This window comes from Bufo bufo, chromosome 6, assembly GCF_905171765.1.
Source record: "Bufo bufo chromosome 6, aBufBuf1.1, whole genome shotgun sequence".
NCBI lineage: Eukaryota > Metazoa > Chordata > Amphibia > Anura > Bufonidae > Bufo > Bufo bufo.
This window is the reverse complement of record NC_053394.1, coordinates 414,400,583-414,420,125: the sequence shown is the minus strand read 5'-3', so window position 1 is coordinate 414,420,125 and position 19,543 is coordinate 414,400,583. Positions and strand designations below refer to the sequence as shown.

Below are 19,543 nucleotides of genomic sequence, written 5' to 3'. Positions count from 1 at the left end.
GTTTTGATGCCCTCATAGTCATGAAAATAAAGAAAACTCTTTGAATGAGAAGGTGTGTCCAAACTTTTGGTCTGTACTGTACATATCCCACCCACGGTCTTCTAACCGCCAGCACCTTTTGGTCCCTAAGATGAGTTTCCTGAAAAATAAGAACATCCAGGTTAAATTTCTTAATAAAATTAAACACTAACGCTCTTTTGATTTTATCATTCAACCCCCGGACATTCCAGGAAATTATCTTGCATACAGCCATTGTTGGTCAAGAGATATACCCTTCACTCCTCCAGCTCCTTCAGGGTCACTGCCCCATTCACACACACACACACACACACATTCCAACCTGTAATTAGAGTAGAACTTCCCACCCTAAACCCACCCTGCCCAGACATCCCCAACTTGTCTAAGCTTCTGTATACCTAACTAACTAATCCTTTTAGTGTAAACTAAGGAAGCTCAGTCTGCCCAGTTATACTAGGACATAGTACAAGATCTAAATCCCTCAATACTATTCAAAATATTAATAACAAATAGAGGGGCACTCCGTATAAGGGAACAGGAGACGGCAGTATAAAGTATTAGTATTTAATATACATAGCATCAAACAATCCTAAAAACATCCATATCATAATACAATAAAAAACAACAGACAACGTGGAAAAGGGTCCTGGAAATGGCCAAGGATGGTAAAAGTTCAAAAAAGTTCATGAACAATGAACACTCCCCACAGTGACAGTCATTCACAGCGGATCTTAATGCTCTATACAAGGATCCAAACAGCGCAATCTGGCAGCTTCAATTAGATGGTTACAATGTAATATACTGCCCAATTCCGGAGCTCCAATGTAGAGGGACAGACTGCTATGTCCAATCCTGGGAGGACTCTCTATTCAAATGGATAGAAGATGGCAAAAAGTCTCTTACCCCACTCCGTTACTGGGCTCAGCGTAGTGTATCAGAGAAACAGCCGATAACTAGCTACAAACGTGGCGTCCCACGTGGTATGGAGTCTGAACGTGACGTCTCACGTGACTCCTCGGCTGCGGCGGTGATGACGTAATCAGTCTTTCTCAAAGATGCAGTCTCAATACGAGATAGATTGTATCCGTTGTTTCTTCTTGATCACTTGTGGTTGCTTGGGGGGGAACGGCTCACTGGCCCAAACGCGTTTCAGGGTATACACCCCTTCCTCAGTGGTGAAGATGAGGAAGGGGTGTATACCACTGAGGAAGGGGCGTATACCCTGAAACGCGTTTGGGCCAGTTGGGACAGTGAGCCGTTCCCCCCCAAGCAACCACAAGTGATCAAGAAGAAACAACGGCAGTAGAACTCACCTATACAATCTATCTCGTATTGAGACTGCATCTTTGAGAAAGACTGATTACGTCATCACCGCCGCAGCCGAGGAGTCACGTGAGACGTCACGTTCAGACTCCATACCATGTGGGACGCCGCGTTTGTAGCTGGTTATCGGCTGTTTCTCTGATACACTACGCTGAGCCCAGTAACGGAGTGGGGTAAGAGACTTTTTGCCATCTTCTATCCATTTGAATAAAGAGTCCTCCCAGGATTGGACATAGCTCCTTGTATAGAGCATTAAGATCCGCTGTGAATGACTGTCACTGTGGGGAGTGTTCATTGTTCATGAACTTTTTTGAACTTTTACCATCCTTGGCCATTTCCAGGACCCTTTTCCACCTTGTCTGTTGTTTTTTATTGTATTATGATATGGATGTTTTTAGGATTGTTTGATGCTATGTATATTAAATACTAATACTTTATACTGCCGTCTCCTGTTCCCTTATACAGAGTGCCCCTCTATTTGTTATTACTATTTTTGTCTACCGCACGGTCTGGGTGGACCGAGAGGTGAGCACCCACATCCATTCAGTCTATAGGTGAGTCGCTGATTTGTATCACTATTCAAAATATAAATACAACTCTAAACAACCCCTGTCAGAAAACAATACTTTACAGCTTAACTAGCTTATCCCGATAACGGCATGTAAAGTCATATCTGCCCAGCGGCTTCTGCAGTAATCTGCAAGACCAGGTAGATACAATCGGAGCCCCACTAGGAGAGTAGGACACTTGCAGCAGTCCTCTGCGACTTCCTAAACTTTATCTTCATCTCGGACGCTGTCGATCAATCCAGTCAGCCGCTTCCTCCAGAGTCTGGAAAAATCTGGCTCTGTCACCCTCTTGGATTCTCAGCTTTGCCGGATATATCATTGCGTACTTCATTCCCAGCTCCCGCAGCCGGGTCCGGGCATTTGAGAACTGGCGTCGCTGTTTCTGGACCTCAGCTGTGAAATCAGGGTAGAAGGATAACTTTGCATTTTCAATTTGAATGTCCTTCTTTTGCCTGGCAGCCGCCAAAATAGCATCCCGATCCCTGTAGTTTAATATCTTCATTATGAAAGGTCTAGGAGCCGCTCCCGCTGGTAATGGTCTCGTAGGAATCCTGTGCGCTCTCTCCACTACAAAACTAGATGACAGTTCAACCGGACATAATATAGTGCGAATCAAGTGCTCAGCATACGCCTCCGGAGCGGAACCTTCCACCCTTTCTGGTAATCCCAGGATTCTGACATCATTTCTCCTATTACGGTTTTCCGCATCCTCTACCCTGGCGAGCAAGATCTTCACCTGCTGTTGCAGGTTCCTGGTTGTCTCAGACGTGGTATGAGTCCTCCACATCTCCCAAACGACGTTCCACCTCTTTAGTGCGGTCTCTCATTTTATCCATAGCATGGCGTAAACAATTAATGTTGCTCTGTAAGTGATCGATCTTGGTTGTCAGAGCCGCCTGACACGCGGCGATCGCAGTCATTATCTTGTCAGTTTGAAGCTCAGCACTCGCAGCACCACTTTGGTTCAGATCCATCTCGGTCTGGCTCATGTTGTCCACCACTTCTTTCGCTGGTGTAGAACACACAGATGCCCCTGTTTTGCGGCCCATAAGGGAGGATAACAAACATCTTCTGGGGTCTGCAGTTGCAGGAGGGGGGTATATACTGTAGCCCTTAAAATTTCAAATAGGGTGTTGCAGCAGTCACTAGTGGCTATCAGCACCACTGAAGGGGATATGGGCAGCAATATTACAGAGTCCAATAATATGCCTGGGCTCCAGGCCCTTCTCAGCATTGGCCACCACCGGTATTCCTGCCGAGCCCCCCTCTCCTTCGTACCTCTTCAGGGGTTAATGTCCGACCCCCCCTGCGTATGCCGCCACGTGCTGTGCCGCGATCCAGGGAGAGAGTATGTCTTTCCCCACAGGCAGCTCTCCTGGTCTGCAGCAGAAGCGTCCACTCCAGCCACCGCCGAGTGCCTCTGGCTCCAGCACCTACGATTTAATACAGCGCTGGATGGATGCCGTATCCCCTTGTCAGTGCCGCTGGCTGCACTTCTCAGGCCGCCTTCTCACTCTCCAAGATGGCCGCCCTCCGCACGAGGTAAGCGGCTCTCCTCCTCACCACCGGGCACAACACAGCAGGATCACTGCCACACGCCCGGACTGCCGCACCGGAGGACTCCTCAGTATCTCACACCGCCAATACACCCCTTCAGGGTTCACTGAGGCTAAAGTGCAGGATTCTGTCAGGATGGCAGGGGAGCTCAAGCAACGAGCGTCTTCACTCCATGCCCGGCAGACCACCTACATATAATATACACACAGGTGCACATGATATACACACAGAAAGACATGATATACACACAGGTGCACATGATATACACATAGATACATATAATATACACACAGAAAGACATGATATACACACAGGTTTCTATAATATACACACAGGTACATATAATATACACACAGAGGTACACATAATATACTCACAGGTACATATAATATACACACAGTTACATATAATATACACACATGATATACACATAGATACATATAATATACACACAGAAAGACATGATATAAACACAGGTACACATGATATACACGCAGGTATATATAATATACACACAGGTACATATAATATATACACAGGTACATATAATATATACACAGGTACATATAATATATACACAGGTACATATAATATATACACAGGTACATATAATATATACACAGGTACACATAATATACTCACAAGTACACATGATATACACATAGGTACATATAATATACACACAGAAAGACATGATATACACACAGGTTTCTATAATACACACAGGTACATATAATATACATGCAGAAAGACATAATATACACACAGGTGCACATAATATACACACAGGTACATTTAATATACACACATAGGTGCACATGATATACACACAGAAAGACATGATATACACACAGGTTTCTATAATATACTCACAGGTACATATAATATACACACAGTTACATATAATATACACACATGATATACAAACAGGTATATATAATATATACCCAGGGGTGGGACCCGCACCTATAAGACAATGGGGGCTTATCCTAGCTTGTTCAGGACAACCCCTTTAATATACACAGTTACACACATCTCTAATCACCATGGATATACATGGACACATTATACATGCAGATGAATATACACACAGGCACACACACACGGGTACATATAATATACACTCAGGCACACACACACGGGTACATATAATATACACACAGGCACACACACACGGGTACATATAATATACACACAGGCACACATACACGGGTACATATAATATACACACAGGCACACATACACGGGTACATATAATATACACTCAGGCACACACACACGGGTACATATAATATACACACAGGCACACACACACGGGTACATATAATATACACACAGGCACACACACACACGGGTACATATAATATACACACAGGCACACATACACGGGTACATATAATATACACACAGGCACACATACACGGGTACATATAATATACACTCAGGCACACACACACGGGTACATATAATATACACACAGGCACACATACACGGGTACATATAATATACACTCAGGCACACACACACGGGTACATATAATATACACACAGGCACACACACACGGGTACATATAATATACACACAGGCACACACACGGGTACATATAATATACACACAGGCACACACACGGGTACATATAATATACACACAGGCACACATACACGGGTACATATAATATACACTCAGGCACACACACACGGGTACATATAATATACACACAGGCACACACACGGGTACATATAATATACACACAGGCACACACAATACACACACAGGTACACATAGAATACACATTAGCACGTATAAATGCAGACATGTATACAGAATAAACACAGATATCACACACTAATTTCCACAAATACACACACATCTCTAACCATCAGTATACACTGGCACGCATTACACACACAAATATTGTCACACCGTGGCATCTTTTTACACCACAGAGTAGAGAAACTACAAGCCTCATCATGTATCCGTTATTATTCTCTTCACATTTGCTTCCTAGAAGTCATAACTGGCAACCAGAAACTCTGCCGTTTCCGTGTTTACACTGTGCCCACCCAGTACCCACCATACCAAACAGCATCCCCATGCTAAAAAAAAGGCCTATAAAAAGGGCACAAAAATTCTTACCTCTTGTAATAGACACTCCACCTTGGTGATAAATTATCAACTATCTGGTCCTTGTGGGCAAAAAGTAGTCCTATGAGGGAGACCAGGCACAGGACCAGTAGGAGCTTCATCAGGATCTTTGAGCTCATGTACAGGTGTGGGGTCATCTTGGCCCTTTTTTCCCCCATTCTTCCAGCTATTCCCGGTCTCGACCCAGTGTGGTGTATGGCTGTATTGTATCAGCAGGGCTCCTACTGCGAGCCTAGTAGTAACAGTACTGCATGAGAGTGCATACACTGTGTGTGCGGTGTGTTATCAGATGGTATGTGTCTGCAGTGCACTCCTGGACAGTACACAGGGTGTTGTGCCAGACACTATGTTTAACACTTCAAGGCGGGTCAGTCAAGTGTGTTTTAGGTCCGGCGATTATAGCAGAGCTGTAGCTAGGCGTTTCTTCATCTGAGGCAAACATTTCTCCCCCTTCACAAACTGTAGCTTAACATACCGTATATATAAGATATACAAATAGTGTTATAATGCACTCCCATTCCTAGAGGGAGGACTACAGCTATAATCTGGATTGCCAATAATTCATATACATAGTGGTGCTTTATCACATACATAAATACATTGTACCGCTATACCCACATACTAATTATACCCACATATATACACAATTATACATAGTGACACTATACCGTACACATACATTGTACCGCTATACCCACATACTAATTATACACACATGTACACAATTACACAAATCACATACAGAAATATGGGCACAATACTGCACACATACACTGTACCGCTATACCAACATAATAATTACCGTATACACACATATATACACAATTATACATATCACATACATAGTGACACTATACCGCACACATACATTGTACCGCTATACCCACATACTAATTATACACACACATATATATACAATTACACATATCACATACATAAATAGTGGCACTATAAAGTACACATACAGTACATTGTACCGCAATGCCGCACACTTACAGTACATATTATACACAAATATATATACACCCTCTGAATAGGGGATAATTTTTTGTAACCTGAATAGCCCTTTAACCACAAAAATAATACATATACATATTGATGCTATATCATATTATGCACACATATGTATACAAATAATACATATGACCACTTATAATACACCTATAAAAAGATACACATAATATACCCATATAAAAAGAGATAAATAATATACGTATCATGACATAATGAAGATATAAAAATACAGATACAAAGAAATAAACACGTAGATATACACATAACAGAATATCAAAACACACATATGATACGCATACACTTTAAGAAGACCTTTCACCATTTTTTAATAAAAGCAATACTTAGTACTGTAGTCCAGGTTTCAGGAGATGCCGTCCTGTATTTTGTTTTTCATAATAGACACAGAATTACACATATAATATACGGTACACATAATACAGATATAATACACCAAGATTCTCACATATACAGTAAACACATAAACAGTCTTCCTCAAAGAACCCCATCTCTACAATTTTCTCTATTGAAAAACTGGAAGGTCCAACTCTAAAGGCCACGGCGACAGAGGAGAATACAAAGGCTCTCTGTGGCAATCTCCTCATGCTTTAGCAACATTAGCGGTCTATCAATCAGTTGGGAGGAGAAGCTGAAGTATGTATTGCCACTGCGTCCATTAGTTCTGAGAGTGATTAGGAGGGTTCTGGAGAAGCAGACAGAAGTCATAATCATTCTCCTGTTCTGGCCTCACAAGGTCTAGGTCTAATTCCGGCGGTCACTCTCGATGGGCAGGTGGTAGAGTCTGCCAGGCATTCTTCTCCTTCTCCCCCAGAAGGGGATTCTTCTCCCTCATCCACACAAGTTACATCTCACAGCCTAGTAGCTGGCAATGACAACTGTTTAAACCTAAGATTTCTACTGAGGTTGTAGTGTCCCTCTACGTAAGGGTGGGCACTACTAAGGGACATGTTGCTCCCACCTCCTGTGGGAAATTGCTATTGTGTTTTGTATTGCATTGTAATGCATATTTTAATGTTATTTCCTGTGTACCAGGCCTGTAGGGGTGTAGTTTCTCCTCCCAAGCTGTAGAGGGAGCTAGGGAACCCCCTAGTATATATAGTTAGGCCCAGACAGGAAAGAGTTAGTTCAGTCCAGTCCAGGAGGCTATGTAGCTCAGTCTAGCCTGCCTGAAGTCCTGAGCAAGTGAAGCTCAGAAGTTAGTCCAGGAGAAGAAGTTTCCTCCTGAAGTTATCCTGCATCAAGCAAAGTACAGAGCAGTGCTAATTGTGTCCAGCCAAGTAGAAAGCTGAAGGGCAGAAGTTTATTGTACAGCAAGTGGATTTATACCAGAGGAAGGTTTCCCTACGCAAGGATAAAGCCAGCTATTAGGCATTCGGGCCTTGGAGAAAGTCAGACAGGATTCTGCAGAAAGTACAGCCTGATCTGTGAGTTTATTCCCTCTGAGTTATCTTGCTAGGATTCTACCTACCATTTATGTAAAGCCTGCCTGTTACCAAATCTACTTCATATGGAGCTGTCTGAAGCCTGTATATAGTTGAACTGTTCAGTAAAGAGGAGTTATAGTTCACCATAGACGTGTGTACCTCAATTATTCCTCCAACAAATCGGTGTGCCACCGTTTCCGGCACTGGCGTCACGAACTGTAAGGGATCTTGCCACAGGCACGCTAAACTTTCAACACCCAGGGCACCTCACCTATCACCTGGCCTGGTCCCTATATCCAGAGAGTGCCCCAGACGATCTACATGCCAGCCTCTCCATCACTGCTGTACGCCTGCCCAGGGTATACTACAAACTGTGAGTACAAAGAGCAACCTTCGGTCTGTTAACTGACCCCCGTGACCTCACATTCGCTCACTCTGCAGGGCTGGCGTACTGCATATTTTGGCGTCACGAACAGGATGCAAATGTTTCTATGCCATAGTGGAATCTGAAATGTGTACCATAATTGCCTATTAAGTGATAAATGCCCTATCTGTTTATTTGAAAAATTGGGGCCAAAGAACTGTGGAAAATCGCGGTGTGAAACTGTACATTCTGGACTGTTTTCTGGTTTCTGAGTCACCGCTTGCTGTCAGTGTATTGACAGCATTATGCTGCAAGATGGCCGCTTAAGCTGACTGAATTATCGTTGCGCCACCGTTCTGTCCGCCTGGCGCGAAAAAGGAGAGAAGGCACCGCCCTGCCTGCAAAGAAGGTACCGCCTACCATGAATCTTGAAGCTCAGAGAGGCCGCGCCTATCTCCTGATGCTGTGCGTGGGACCTCTGCACGACGTAATCACGTACCTCGCGAGACCTGGACTGCGCATCACCGGAGTGAGTAAAACTTCTGTATTAACCGGCCCCTTTGTGTTCAAGTACCGGGAAGATTCCGATCCTTGCTGGGAGACTGGGGGGATCTCCCTCATTAGTAATAAAGGACTTGATTCGGGGGAAGCACATCCAATTTGGATTCTTGGCCGGCTCCGCCGCTCATTAAAGGGCCATACCCTCTCCGTGGTCACCCTTAGCAACGGCCTGAGAGAGCGAAGTCCAGCGTGAGTCTGCCTACAGAACTTGCCTCTATAGACCACGCCATGTCCGCATCTGAGGAAACAGGGCAGGTGGCCCCCAACGAGCCTTCTGTAACTCACGCAGATGAGAACAGGGCGCCCGCTGCTGCGGCAGCATCCAGTCTAATGCCGCTGACCATGCCATATTATTTTGGGGCCCCCTGGTTCCCACGAAATGCCGGGGAAGCCCACAAGTTGAAAGACTTTAAAGAGGACCTTTCACTAGTTTAAAAACTGGCTGTGCGCTAAGATTGGCCAGCGCTGCAGCAAGGGACAACCCTAATACAAAAACTCCGCCCCGTACAAAAGAGGGAGCTGCACACACCGGAGCCTATACCGGGCGAACAGAGCAGCGCCCAGACATACTAGTAAGTGCAGGGGGACCCCTGGGCGCCGCTCTGCCCACTGATATAGTTAGTTTTTAAACTAGTGAAAGGTCCTCTTTAAAGACCAAATCATGGCCTTATTCCGGCTCTATCCTATCTCCGCTGAGCAACAGATGGAAATTCTCTTGGCGCAGTGAGAAGGGGCCGCCCGCAGGGAGGTCATGTCATGGCCCAGCTCCGAAAAAAATAACATGGAACAGATTTTTGATCTCATCGGCACCACGTTTGAAGCCAGGACAGTGTCGGAAGTTAAGATGCGATTTTTCAGCAGGAAGCAACAGCTCAGTGAGTCACTCCGTGATTTTGCTTTGTCCCTGCAAGAGACCTTGAGGTCCGTGGTCCAGGTGGACCCCCGGGAGGCTGAGGACCAGGACCGGACCCTGAGAGAACAGTTCATTGTGGGTGTAAACGCTGAACACTTAAAGGGCCAGCTGAGGATGCTGTCGGCCCAACACCCCAATTGTACGTTTTTGGACTTTAAAGAGCTGTCCATCAGTATCCTGGGTCAAAATCCACCCATAGGGCCGGCGGCCTCCCTTGAACCTCAGGCCTGCCAGCCAAAAATTATTGATGTGAAACCGTCCGGAGCCAGTCAAGCCACCCAGGCTCCAGTAACAGATGTGGTGGCAGCGTTAATGGAGCAAGTTAACCATCTCACTAAGAGTCTGGAAAAGGTGTGCAGGAAAATAGAAGAATGGGAAAGACCATTGTTATTGGAAGACGAAAGCCCCCTACCTCAAAGGCTCCTCCCACCTGCATATAAAGAGGTCTACCCCAAAGAACCCGATGGACGACCAAATTACCGGTCTAAAAATCGCAAGCAGCCTGTCTGCACCTATTGTAAAAAATATGGCCATACTGAGACAACGTGTTGGCAGTTAAACGGGCCACCCTCGAGGAGGTAGAACAGTAGGTCCAAAGGATCCAAGTTGGATGCCCAGATACGTAGGATCTCGCCCAAAAATTAACATATGCATTAAAGGGAATCTATCACCTGCTTTTACCATTTTAAGCTGTCACCATCGCCATGTTCACTAAAGTATCTTATTTCCTGCAGTCTTCTTCTTACTTTATTTTGTTTTGTCTTTTTGATTAAAAAAAGCCCTTTTTATGATATGCTAATGAAGCTCCAAGGTGCCCAGAGGGGCGTTTTTTTTCCTCTCCGGTGCCCAGTGACGCCCCCCTGCAGTGCCCAGCCCGCCTTAATTTGAATCCCAAGAACGCCTCCTGATCCTGAAATAACCTCCCACAGCCCCGGCAAACGGTTCCGCCCCCCTCCCCACGTCATCGTCTACCTTCTAGAAATGCCCCTTCCTTCTTCCTGTCGGCGGCCAGAAATCTTGCGCAGGCGCAGTACCACCTGCGCGATCATCAAGCTCCTGAGGGCAACAGCCTCAAAAGTCTCACTGGGCATGCGCCGAGCCCAGTGACGTAATCTGAGCGCTGTTGCCCTGAGGACGCCTATGGGCCTGTTTGAATTCAACTACATGCCTTTCGGACTGTGTAATGCTCCAGGCACGTTCCAGCGGTTGATGGAGCGTTGTTTAGGCCATAAGAACTTTGAGACTGTACTGCTATACTTGGATGACGTCATTATCTACTCCAAGACGTATGAGGATCATTTAAAGCATCTTGCTGAAGTGTTTCAAGTCCTCATTAAATATGGCCTCAAAATCAAGCCGTCCAAGTGCCATCTGCTGAAACCAGCGGTAAAGTACCTGGGCCATGTTGTTAGTGCAGAAGGAGTCCAGCCTGATCCTGATAAACTCGCTGCTGTCCGTAATTGGCCTACTCCTACCACCGTGAAAGAGGTGAGACGTTTCCTCAGTTTTGCAGGATATTACAGACGCTTCATCCCGCATTTTGCACAGATTGCGGATCCGATCCAGGAACTCCTAAGGGGGCATCCCAAAAAGAGTCCAAAGACTCCTATCCCTGTGGAATGGAATGAAGAACGGGAGATTGCCTTCCAGCTTCTGAAGAAGAAGCTGACCGAACCCCCTGTCCTGGGTTACCCGGATTATCAGAAGCCGTTCCACCTCTATACAGATGCCAGTACAAGAGGCCTGGGAGCTGTGTTGGCTCAGGTGCAAGACAACAAAGAGAGGGTGATTGCCTACGCCAGCAGATCCCTGAGGGGAGCTGAGAAAAACTATCAGAATTATAGTTCCTTCAAGCTGGAATTCCTTGCTTTAGTGTGGGCTGTGACTGAAAAATTCAAGGACTACCTTGCTGCCATTCAGTTTGTCCCTTCACTGACAACAATCCCCTGGCGCATCTGAATACAGCCAAGTTAGGGGCTCTGGAACAAAGATGGGCCTCCCGCCTTGCCAACTATGACTTCACTGTGAAATACCGGGCAGGTCGCTCAAATGATAATGTAGTGTACGGGGACTGTAATGCCCGTCACTACGGAAGGGTCACTTGTGTGCTGTCGCCCCCCTTATTTATGGGGAAGTTGGTATAGGTCGTCTTTGTAAAGTGTAGTGTAATGTGATGCTATGTATTTCCCTGTTGCTGTAAAATGTGCATGTACAGGCCTGCTAGGGGTGTCATTCCAGCTCTTAGTCACTAGAGGGAGCTAGGGAGCCCTAGTCTATATAAGGCCCAGTCAGGGAAGGGAGAGTCAGTTTAGAGTCTAAGGTTGATAGTCTAGTCTAACCAGAGATTAGACAATGTCAGAGTCGAGTCCAGGCCCGAAGCCTGCAGACTAGGAGAGGGTAATGTAGTCCCTGTAACCGGGTTCCAGATCCAAGGAGAAGGTTCCCCTCCTGAATTCATATACGCAGAAGCAGGAGTTCTGAAGTTTCTAGAGCCTGAGGAAACTGAGAGAGAGACAGAGGCAAGTCAAGAAAAGCAAGAGGTACTCAAGACAACAGAGGAGGTACTTGATAGAGATAAAACCAAGGATATACGCCAGAGCTAGGGCATTGGACCTTGGAGAAGAGTTTCTATGTTCCAGGATCAGTCAGGAATAGAGTGCAAGCCGCCTGTACTGCAAGTCCTGTGTTTAACACTCTGAAGTCACCTTGCTATATATTGCCTGCATCAAATGTATTGAAACCAACTGTCTTCAAAGGAACTGCGCTTCCATCTATGTCCATGTATGATGACTACTAAAGTTAGAGTTCTGTTTTAACATCACGTGGTTCCTCAGTTATTCCTGCTATCAGCAAACGGCGTGCCACCGTTTAATTGGCACTGGCGTCACGAACATTACCTATCATTACCTGCCCTTGCAGAGAGTCAGCTGTCTCAGGTTAGTGGTCACAATTGCACTACAACACCCAGGAACACTATTAACCCTAACTTGAGTACGCTGCACCTCTCTTTTGGCGTCACGAACAGGATACGCACGCTTTCTAGTGCAAGAAGCGTGAACTTTGTGCCTTATACAGTTGCCCTGTGACCAAAGTGACAAATTGCCTGTTTTATTAAAGTGGACTTTGTGGACTGAAAAACATACCCAAAGTGTGCCTAAAACCTCCAAAAAAGCGCTGTACAGTGTTGCGCTATCAAGAGGAAGAAAATCGCCACATCGGAGTGTGGTTTTGTGGACTTTTCATCATCCTGCTTGCTGTCAGTGAATAGACAGCGTTTCTACTAAAGATGGCCGCTGAGCTTGCCGAATTTGCTGCTGCGTCATCTTCATCCCGAAAATGCGGGAAAAGTTGGCGCCTTTTTGATGAAAAAGCGGGAAAAGGTTCAAGGTCAGGCGCCACTGCTTATCTGGACATTTGCATGTCTGCCAGCATGGACTCCGCCTTCCCCATACTGGAATACCTGGGGGGCGGCCTCCCAGTACAATGGGAGGATCTGGCTGATCTTATTGGCGCCACCCTGTCGCTCTCCAGAGGAGGATCGAGCATGTTGGAGAGTGAGCACTGCTTTGCTGCCACGTCCGCGCCTGAAATACCGAAAATGAATAATGTTGGTGTAGAGCCTGAGGACGCTCCACCGGCCTACTCTCCGGGACCGGAGAGACCCGCCTGCCCACCACGGGAGAAAGAACCAGAGCCCTGCTATGGCTCTTGGAGAGACTTATTTCAGCCCTCTTTCAAGTGGTCCTCATTGATGGCAGAGATCCGGGAGGCCGCTATAAAGCGGAATACAAAGACTAAAATATATTATGAGGAACTGACCAAGACTATCCATGAACGACACACCAACACCCAACCCCGCCTGGAAAGGAGAAAGGGGTTGGTGGTGTCCTTTGACAAAACCCGTGGCTACGGGTTCATACAAGACTACCTAACTGGCAGAGACTTATACGTCAACAGGAGATCTGTTAAGAGAGACTACCTCCCTTCGTATCAGCATAGCCTCCGCGAGGGAGAGGAGGTGTAGTTCACCCCTGCCGAGAGCCTGAGAGGCCCATATGCGACTGCTGTGACCCGTCCCAAGCGAGAACCTGAGGACTGGGAGGCAGAAGAAGACTACTCTGGCTGCGAGCGGGAACCTGAACGCTCTCCAGAACAGGCCCACCACGCCTTCCAGGAGCGAGGCTCCTTCATTGGGCCTAATGTCTTCTGGCAGCCAACCGTGTTGGAAAAATGGGTGAGCCCCTATCCTTCCCCCGAGCTGCCTCGACGGGAGAAGACGATCCAGGACTTAGAAAATTTAAAAGGACTCAGCGTTACCCTGGAAAATATCCGTAAAGGTCGGAGACCAGATGCGCCACCGGAGCCTGCAGCGGCCGCATCCGACGCATCGTGTACTGTACCTGCGCCGGCGGCGCCAGCAGAGGACAGCGATTCCGACACGGAAAGCATCGGTGACCAGATTGTCCGGCTGGAGGAAAAGTTGCGGGAGCTGCGCAAGATTGCCACCGCCAGGATCCAGACGCCGCCTAAAGGAGACGAGGTAAGGGTGCCTGTCACCACCCGTAAACCACCGTCCGCTAACACTGCTCCGTCCAGGCCCCAAAGAAGACCCACTATTCCTGGGAATTGCTGCACAGAGCCCACCGGACCGCTTGCGGCGGCGGTACCCAATGCAGCACAACCCACAATCATTATGCCGGGACCGGTACGGTCCACAAGAGTGTTTACCCCTAGGCCTATGGGGCCAATACCTATCAGGGGCCCCTTCACCTTGCAGCTGCCCCCTGACACCGTGATGTGGGCACATCCTCCTGTAGAGGACTACTACAGGCCGTATTTGCCAGCAGAGCCAGGTGATTATGACATGCCACTGTGAATCAGCCTGCTAGGCCTTTGATTTATTTTGCTAAAGAATAATGTTGAAAGCTTAACCCTTCCAGGACAGGAGTCCTATGTTTCCTGGTCGTTTGTTGCTGCTGCCAGTTTATCCACGGCTCAGTGGTAGGTGTTAACCACTGAAGTATTAAAGTCAACGAAGCCAAGTTTGTTTCCAGGACCTCCTGCCTGCTTTTGCTATCCCACGCCAAGTTGTGCCTGTTCCTTTGTTGCACCTTTTACCCTTAACCCCCTTTTCAGGTTGATCAGGGGTATTACAGCACTTGTTTTATATTGTGCAACTTGATACTAAGGAACTGTGCCCGGAGATAGACTCAAAAGTACCTGAGCCTCTGAGATCTTTGTTTTTAAAGTAAATGTGCCCAGAGATGGACTCCACCGCATGAGAGCCTCTGTGATTTATAGGAAAGTAACCTGGGTACGGACTCATATTTGTTCTTTGAGCCTCCAAGAACTTTTATACTGTTTTACCGTTTCTTGCTGTTCTATTAAGGACAATTTGCACATATGGACTATCCTGGTATTAATGTCACGCTGTGCCAGGTCAGCGCCCCAGTTCCATTCACTATCCTGAGAGAAGAGAACGACGCCCCTTGTCACCACCCTTCACCTTTGCCAATTGGACCTGATATGAATGTAAATGCAGATGAATTACATATATGTATGCCTGCATGTGTCTTTTTCTGTTTCAGGTGAAAATTCCAGTTGGGCGGGCCCTGATGGAGTACGAGGTCGTACTCAGCTTAAAGCAGTGGGGTATGTAGTGTACGGGGACTGTAATGCCCGTCACTACGGAAGGGTCACTTGTGTGCTGTCGCCCCCCTTATTTATGGGGAAGTTGGTATAGGTCGTCTTTGTAAAGTGTAGTGTAATGTGATGCTATGTATTTCCCTGTTGCTGTAAAATGTGCATGTACAGGCCTGCTAGGGGTGTCATTCCAGCTCTTAGTCACTAGAGGGAGCTAGGGAGCCCTAGTCTATATAAGGCCCAGTCAGGGAAGGGAGAGTCAGTTTAGAGTCTAAGGTTGATAGTCTAGTCTAACCAGAGATTAGACAATGTCAGAGTCGAGTCCAGGCCTGAAGCCTGCAGACTAGGAGAGGGTAATGTAGTCCCTGTAACCGGGTTCCAGATCCAAGGAGAAGGTTCCCCTCCTGAATTCATATACGCAGAAGCAGGAGTTCTGAAGTTTCTAGAGCCTGAGGAAACTGAGAGAGAGACAGAGGCAAGTCAAGAAAAGCAAGAGGTACTCAAGACAACAGAGGAGGTACTTGATAGAGATAAAACCAAGGATATACGCCAGAGCTAGGGCATTGGACCTTGGAGAAGAGTTTCTATGTTCCAGGATCAGTCAGGAATAGAGTGCAAGCCGCCTGTACTGCAAGTCCTGTGTTTAACACTCTGAAGTCACCTTGCTATATATTGCCTGCATCAAATGTATTGAAACCAACTGTCTTCAAAGGAACTGCGCTTCCATCTATGTCCATGTATGATGACTACTAAAGTTGGAGTTCTGTTTTAACATCACGTGGTTCCTCAGTTATTCCTGCTATCAGCAAACGGCGTGCCACCGTTTAATTGGCACTGGCGTCACGAACATTACCTATCATTACCTGCCCTTGCAGAGAGTCAGCTGTCTCAGGTCAGTGGTCACAATTGCACTACAACACCCAGGAACACTATTAACCCTAACTTGAGTACGCTGCAATAATGCTGATGCCCTGTCTCGGCTTCCCACTACAGAAGCACCAGATGAACCAAAAGATGCCTGGGAAGAAGTGGAGATGCTGGCGTTTTACAACAAGTTTGCTCAGCAAGATAATGTTCACACTGAAAATAATTCAGCTGCTAATCCCTCTCCACCAAATAATCCTGAGTCCAGGGGCGAACAAGAAAGGTGGATTAAGCTCCAGTCAGTAGAGTCCTCGGTGAACTGCTCGACTTCCTTACTAGTGGAAGAACTCCTGAAAGAGTCTGCAGGAAGAGTGTAGACCCAGAACTATTGAAATTGTGGAGACATCGCCACCAACTCTTCCTTCAAAAAGGCCTGTTGCTAAGAAGGAGCCTAGATCCAGTGTCCTGTGATATGAGGATCTGGTACACCCTACTACGTCGAGACGCCGGTCTTGTATTAGAGATGTATCATAACCGGTCCGGACACTTCGGCGTGCAGAAAACTGAGGCCACCATTCGCAGGAGGTTCTATTGGATTGGGATGAGAGAAGACATTAAAAAGTGGTGACGGGAGTGTACTGCCTGTGCTGTCGGGAGAAGTGAGCGCCATGACCAGAGAGCGCCTCTCCATCCTATTGTGAGTAAAGCTCCCCTGGAGCTTGTTGCCATTGATCATGTGAAGTTGGAGCCAAGTCGCTCAGGTTATACTTATGCCATGACCATTATGGATCACTTCACTAAGTTTGTTGTAGCAGTGCCCGTGAAAGACCTGACAGCCAAGACTGCGGCGGAAGCGTTCTGGAAGCATTTCCTCCTGCCCTACGGCTGCCCAGAGAGAATCCTCACCGACCAGGGGTCAGCGTTTGAATCACAGTTGTTCCAGGAGTTGTGCCTGCTACACAATTGCCAGAAGGTCCGGACCACAGCCTATCATCCAACGGACTCTGTGAAAAAATTAATCAAACTCTCATTGAAATGTTGAGAGCAGTGCCCCCTGAGACAAGGGGTAACTGGCCTACTCTGCTGCCACACTTATGTATACGTATAACAATACAATTCACTGCTCCACCGGGTACACGCCTTTCTATTTGATGTTCGGCCGTCAAGGGAGGCTGCCTGCCGACCACTCCCTGGACGTGCAAGTACCCGATGTCATCAACCCACTACCAAAGACTGATTAGGTGGTGGAGCATGAAAGACGTCTTCTTAATGCCAAAGAGATTGTTCAGGAGCACATGGAAAGTGCCCGGGAGCGGCAGCAGAGAGACTATGACCTGGCTGCTCATGCGGAACCTCTTGCCATAGGAGACGTGGTATGGTTGAGGAATAACCACCGAACCAGCAAGCTGGACAGTAAGTGGGAGAGGACTCCCTACGTCATAACTGCTATTCCTAATGCTGAGACCCACGTTTATCAAATTTCCAGGGAAGGTAAAGGCTCCCAGATCGTACACAGGAATCGTTTAAAGCCCTGCATAGAAGGAGAAACTGCAGCAGGGGACATTGAGCCAGAGTCATCGGCCCAACTTGTCGATCCTATGCGGGCTGTTGAGAACCTGTTACATGACAAGGAGCCACTTCATTGGTTCCTCACACCCTGGTTTAACTTGGTGGTACCAGCTCCAGTTCCTGCTAGTCCTCGACCCCAGGATGACCTGTCCCAGGGTGTACCAGAAAGGGCTCAAGAGCCTGTGGCTCCCTCTGGCCCCCCTCTGGCCAAGGCAAGCAGAGTCTCTGCAAGTAAGGAGGTCCACGCGGCCTACTAAGGGGCACCCACCTGTCAGATTCGGAGACTACGTTGTTGACCAGAGTAACTCTCCCCGGGAAACTCCTGTTTAACTGTCTACAAGACCCGGGTACGGAGTCGGACTCATGTTTTTCTTTTGAGCCTCCAGGAACTTTTGTTACTATGGCATTCTTATCATTATGGACTATCCTGGTTACTCCTGATAGGCTGCACCAGGTCAGCGCCCCCGTTCCATGTACCAATTTATGAAGAGAACGACGCCCCTTTTCGCCGCACTTGTCCTTTGCCAGCGGAGCTGCCTGCCAATCTCATTGCGAATGTAGTGATTGTTGTATATGCCTGCTTTGCATTTTTGTCTTTCAGGTTACAGTTTCCAGCTAGGCGGGCCCCCTGTGTTGCGCCGAGGACGGGCAACCTCAAAGTAGCGGTGTATGTAGTGTCCCTCTACGTAAGGGTGGGCACTACTAAGGGACATGTTGCCCCCACCTCCTGTGGGAAATTGCTATTGTGTTTTGTATTGCATTGTAATGCATATTTTAATGTTATTTCCTGTGTACCAGGCCTGTAGGGGTGTAGTTTCTCCTCCCAAGCTGTAGAAGGAGCTAGGGAACCAAGCAAAGTACAGAGCAGTGCTAATTGTGTCCAGCCAAGTAGAAAGCTGAAGGGCAGAAGTTTATTGTACAGCAAGTGGATTTATACCAGAGGAAGGTTTCCCTACGCAAGGATAAAGCCAGCTATTAGGCATTCGGGCCTTGCAGAAAGTCAGACAAGATTCTGCAGAAAGTACAGCCTGATCTGTGAGTTTATTCCCTGTGAGTTATCTTGCTAGGATTCTACCTGCCATTTATGTAAAGCCTGCCTGTTACCAAATCTACTTCATATGGAACTGTCTGAAGCCTGTATATAGTTGAACTGTTCAGTAAAGAGGAGTTCTAGTTCACCATAATCGTGTGTACCTCAATTATTCCTCCAACAAATCGGTGTGCCACCGTTACCGGCACTGGCGTCACGAACTGTAAGGGATCTTGCCACAGGCACGCTAAACTTTGAACACCCAGGGCACCTCACCTATCACCTGGCCTGGTCCCTATATCCAGAGAGTGCCCCAGAGGATCTACGTGCCAGCCTCTCAATCACTGCTGTACGCCTGCCCAGGGTATACTACAAACTGTGAGTACAAAGAGCAACCCTCGGTCTGTTAACTGACCCCCGTGACCTCACATTCGCTCACCCTGCAGGACTGGCGTACTGCAAGGTTATTGGCACTATTTTATTTGCCTGTATTGTAGGCCTACAAAAACACTCAAGGTGCCATTCACCGTC

General features: G+C 47.1%; 1 protein-coding gene and 1 long non-coding RNA gene across 2 annotated transcripts in view; one reads left to right on the top strand and one right to left on the bottom strand.

Annotated features, from left to right (window-relative positions):
- LOC121006139 (alpha-N-acetylgalactosaminide alpha-2,6-sialyltransferase 2-like) overlaps positions 1 to 5,842 on the bottom strand; it is a 103,339-nt gene extending 97,497 nt beyond the window's left edge. Inside the window, exon 1 of the mRNA XM_040439087.1 lies at positions 5,604 to 5,842. Within this exon, the coding sequence (XP_040295021.1) occupies positions 5,604 to 5,770 (167 nt within the window). The 5' untranslated portion in view covers positions 5,771 to 5,842. The remainder of the gene's footprint in view (positions 1 to 5,603) is intronic.
- Positions 1 to 19,543, top strand: part of LOC121006142 — a 978,004-nt gene that overhangs the window by 257,208 nt on the left and 701,253 nt on the right. The window lies entirely within an intron of this gene.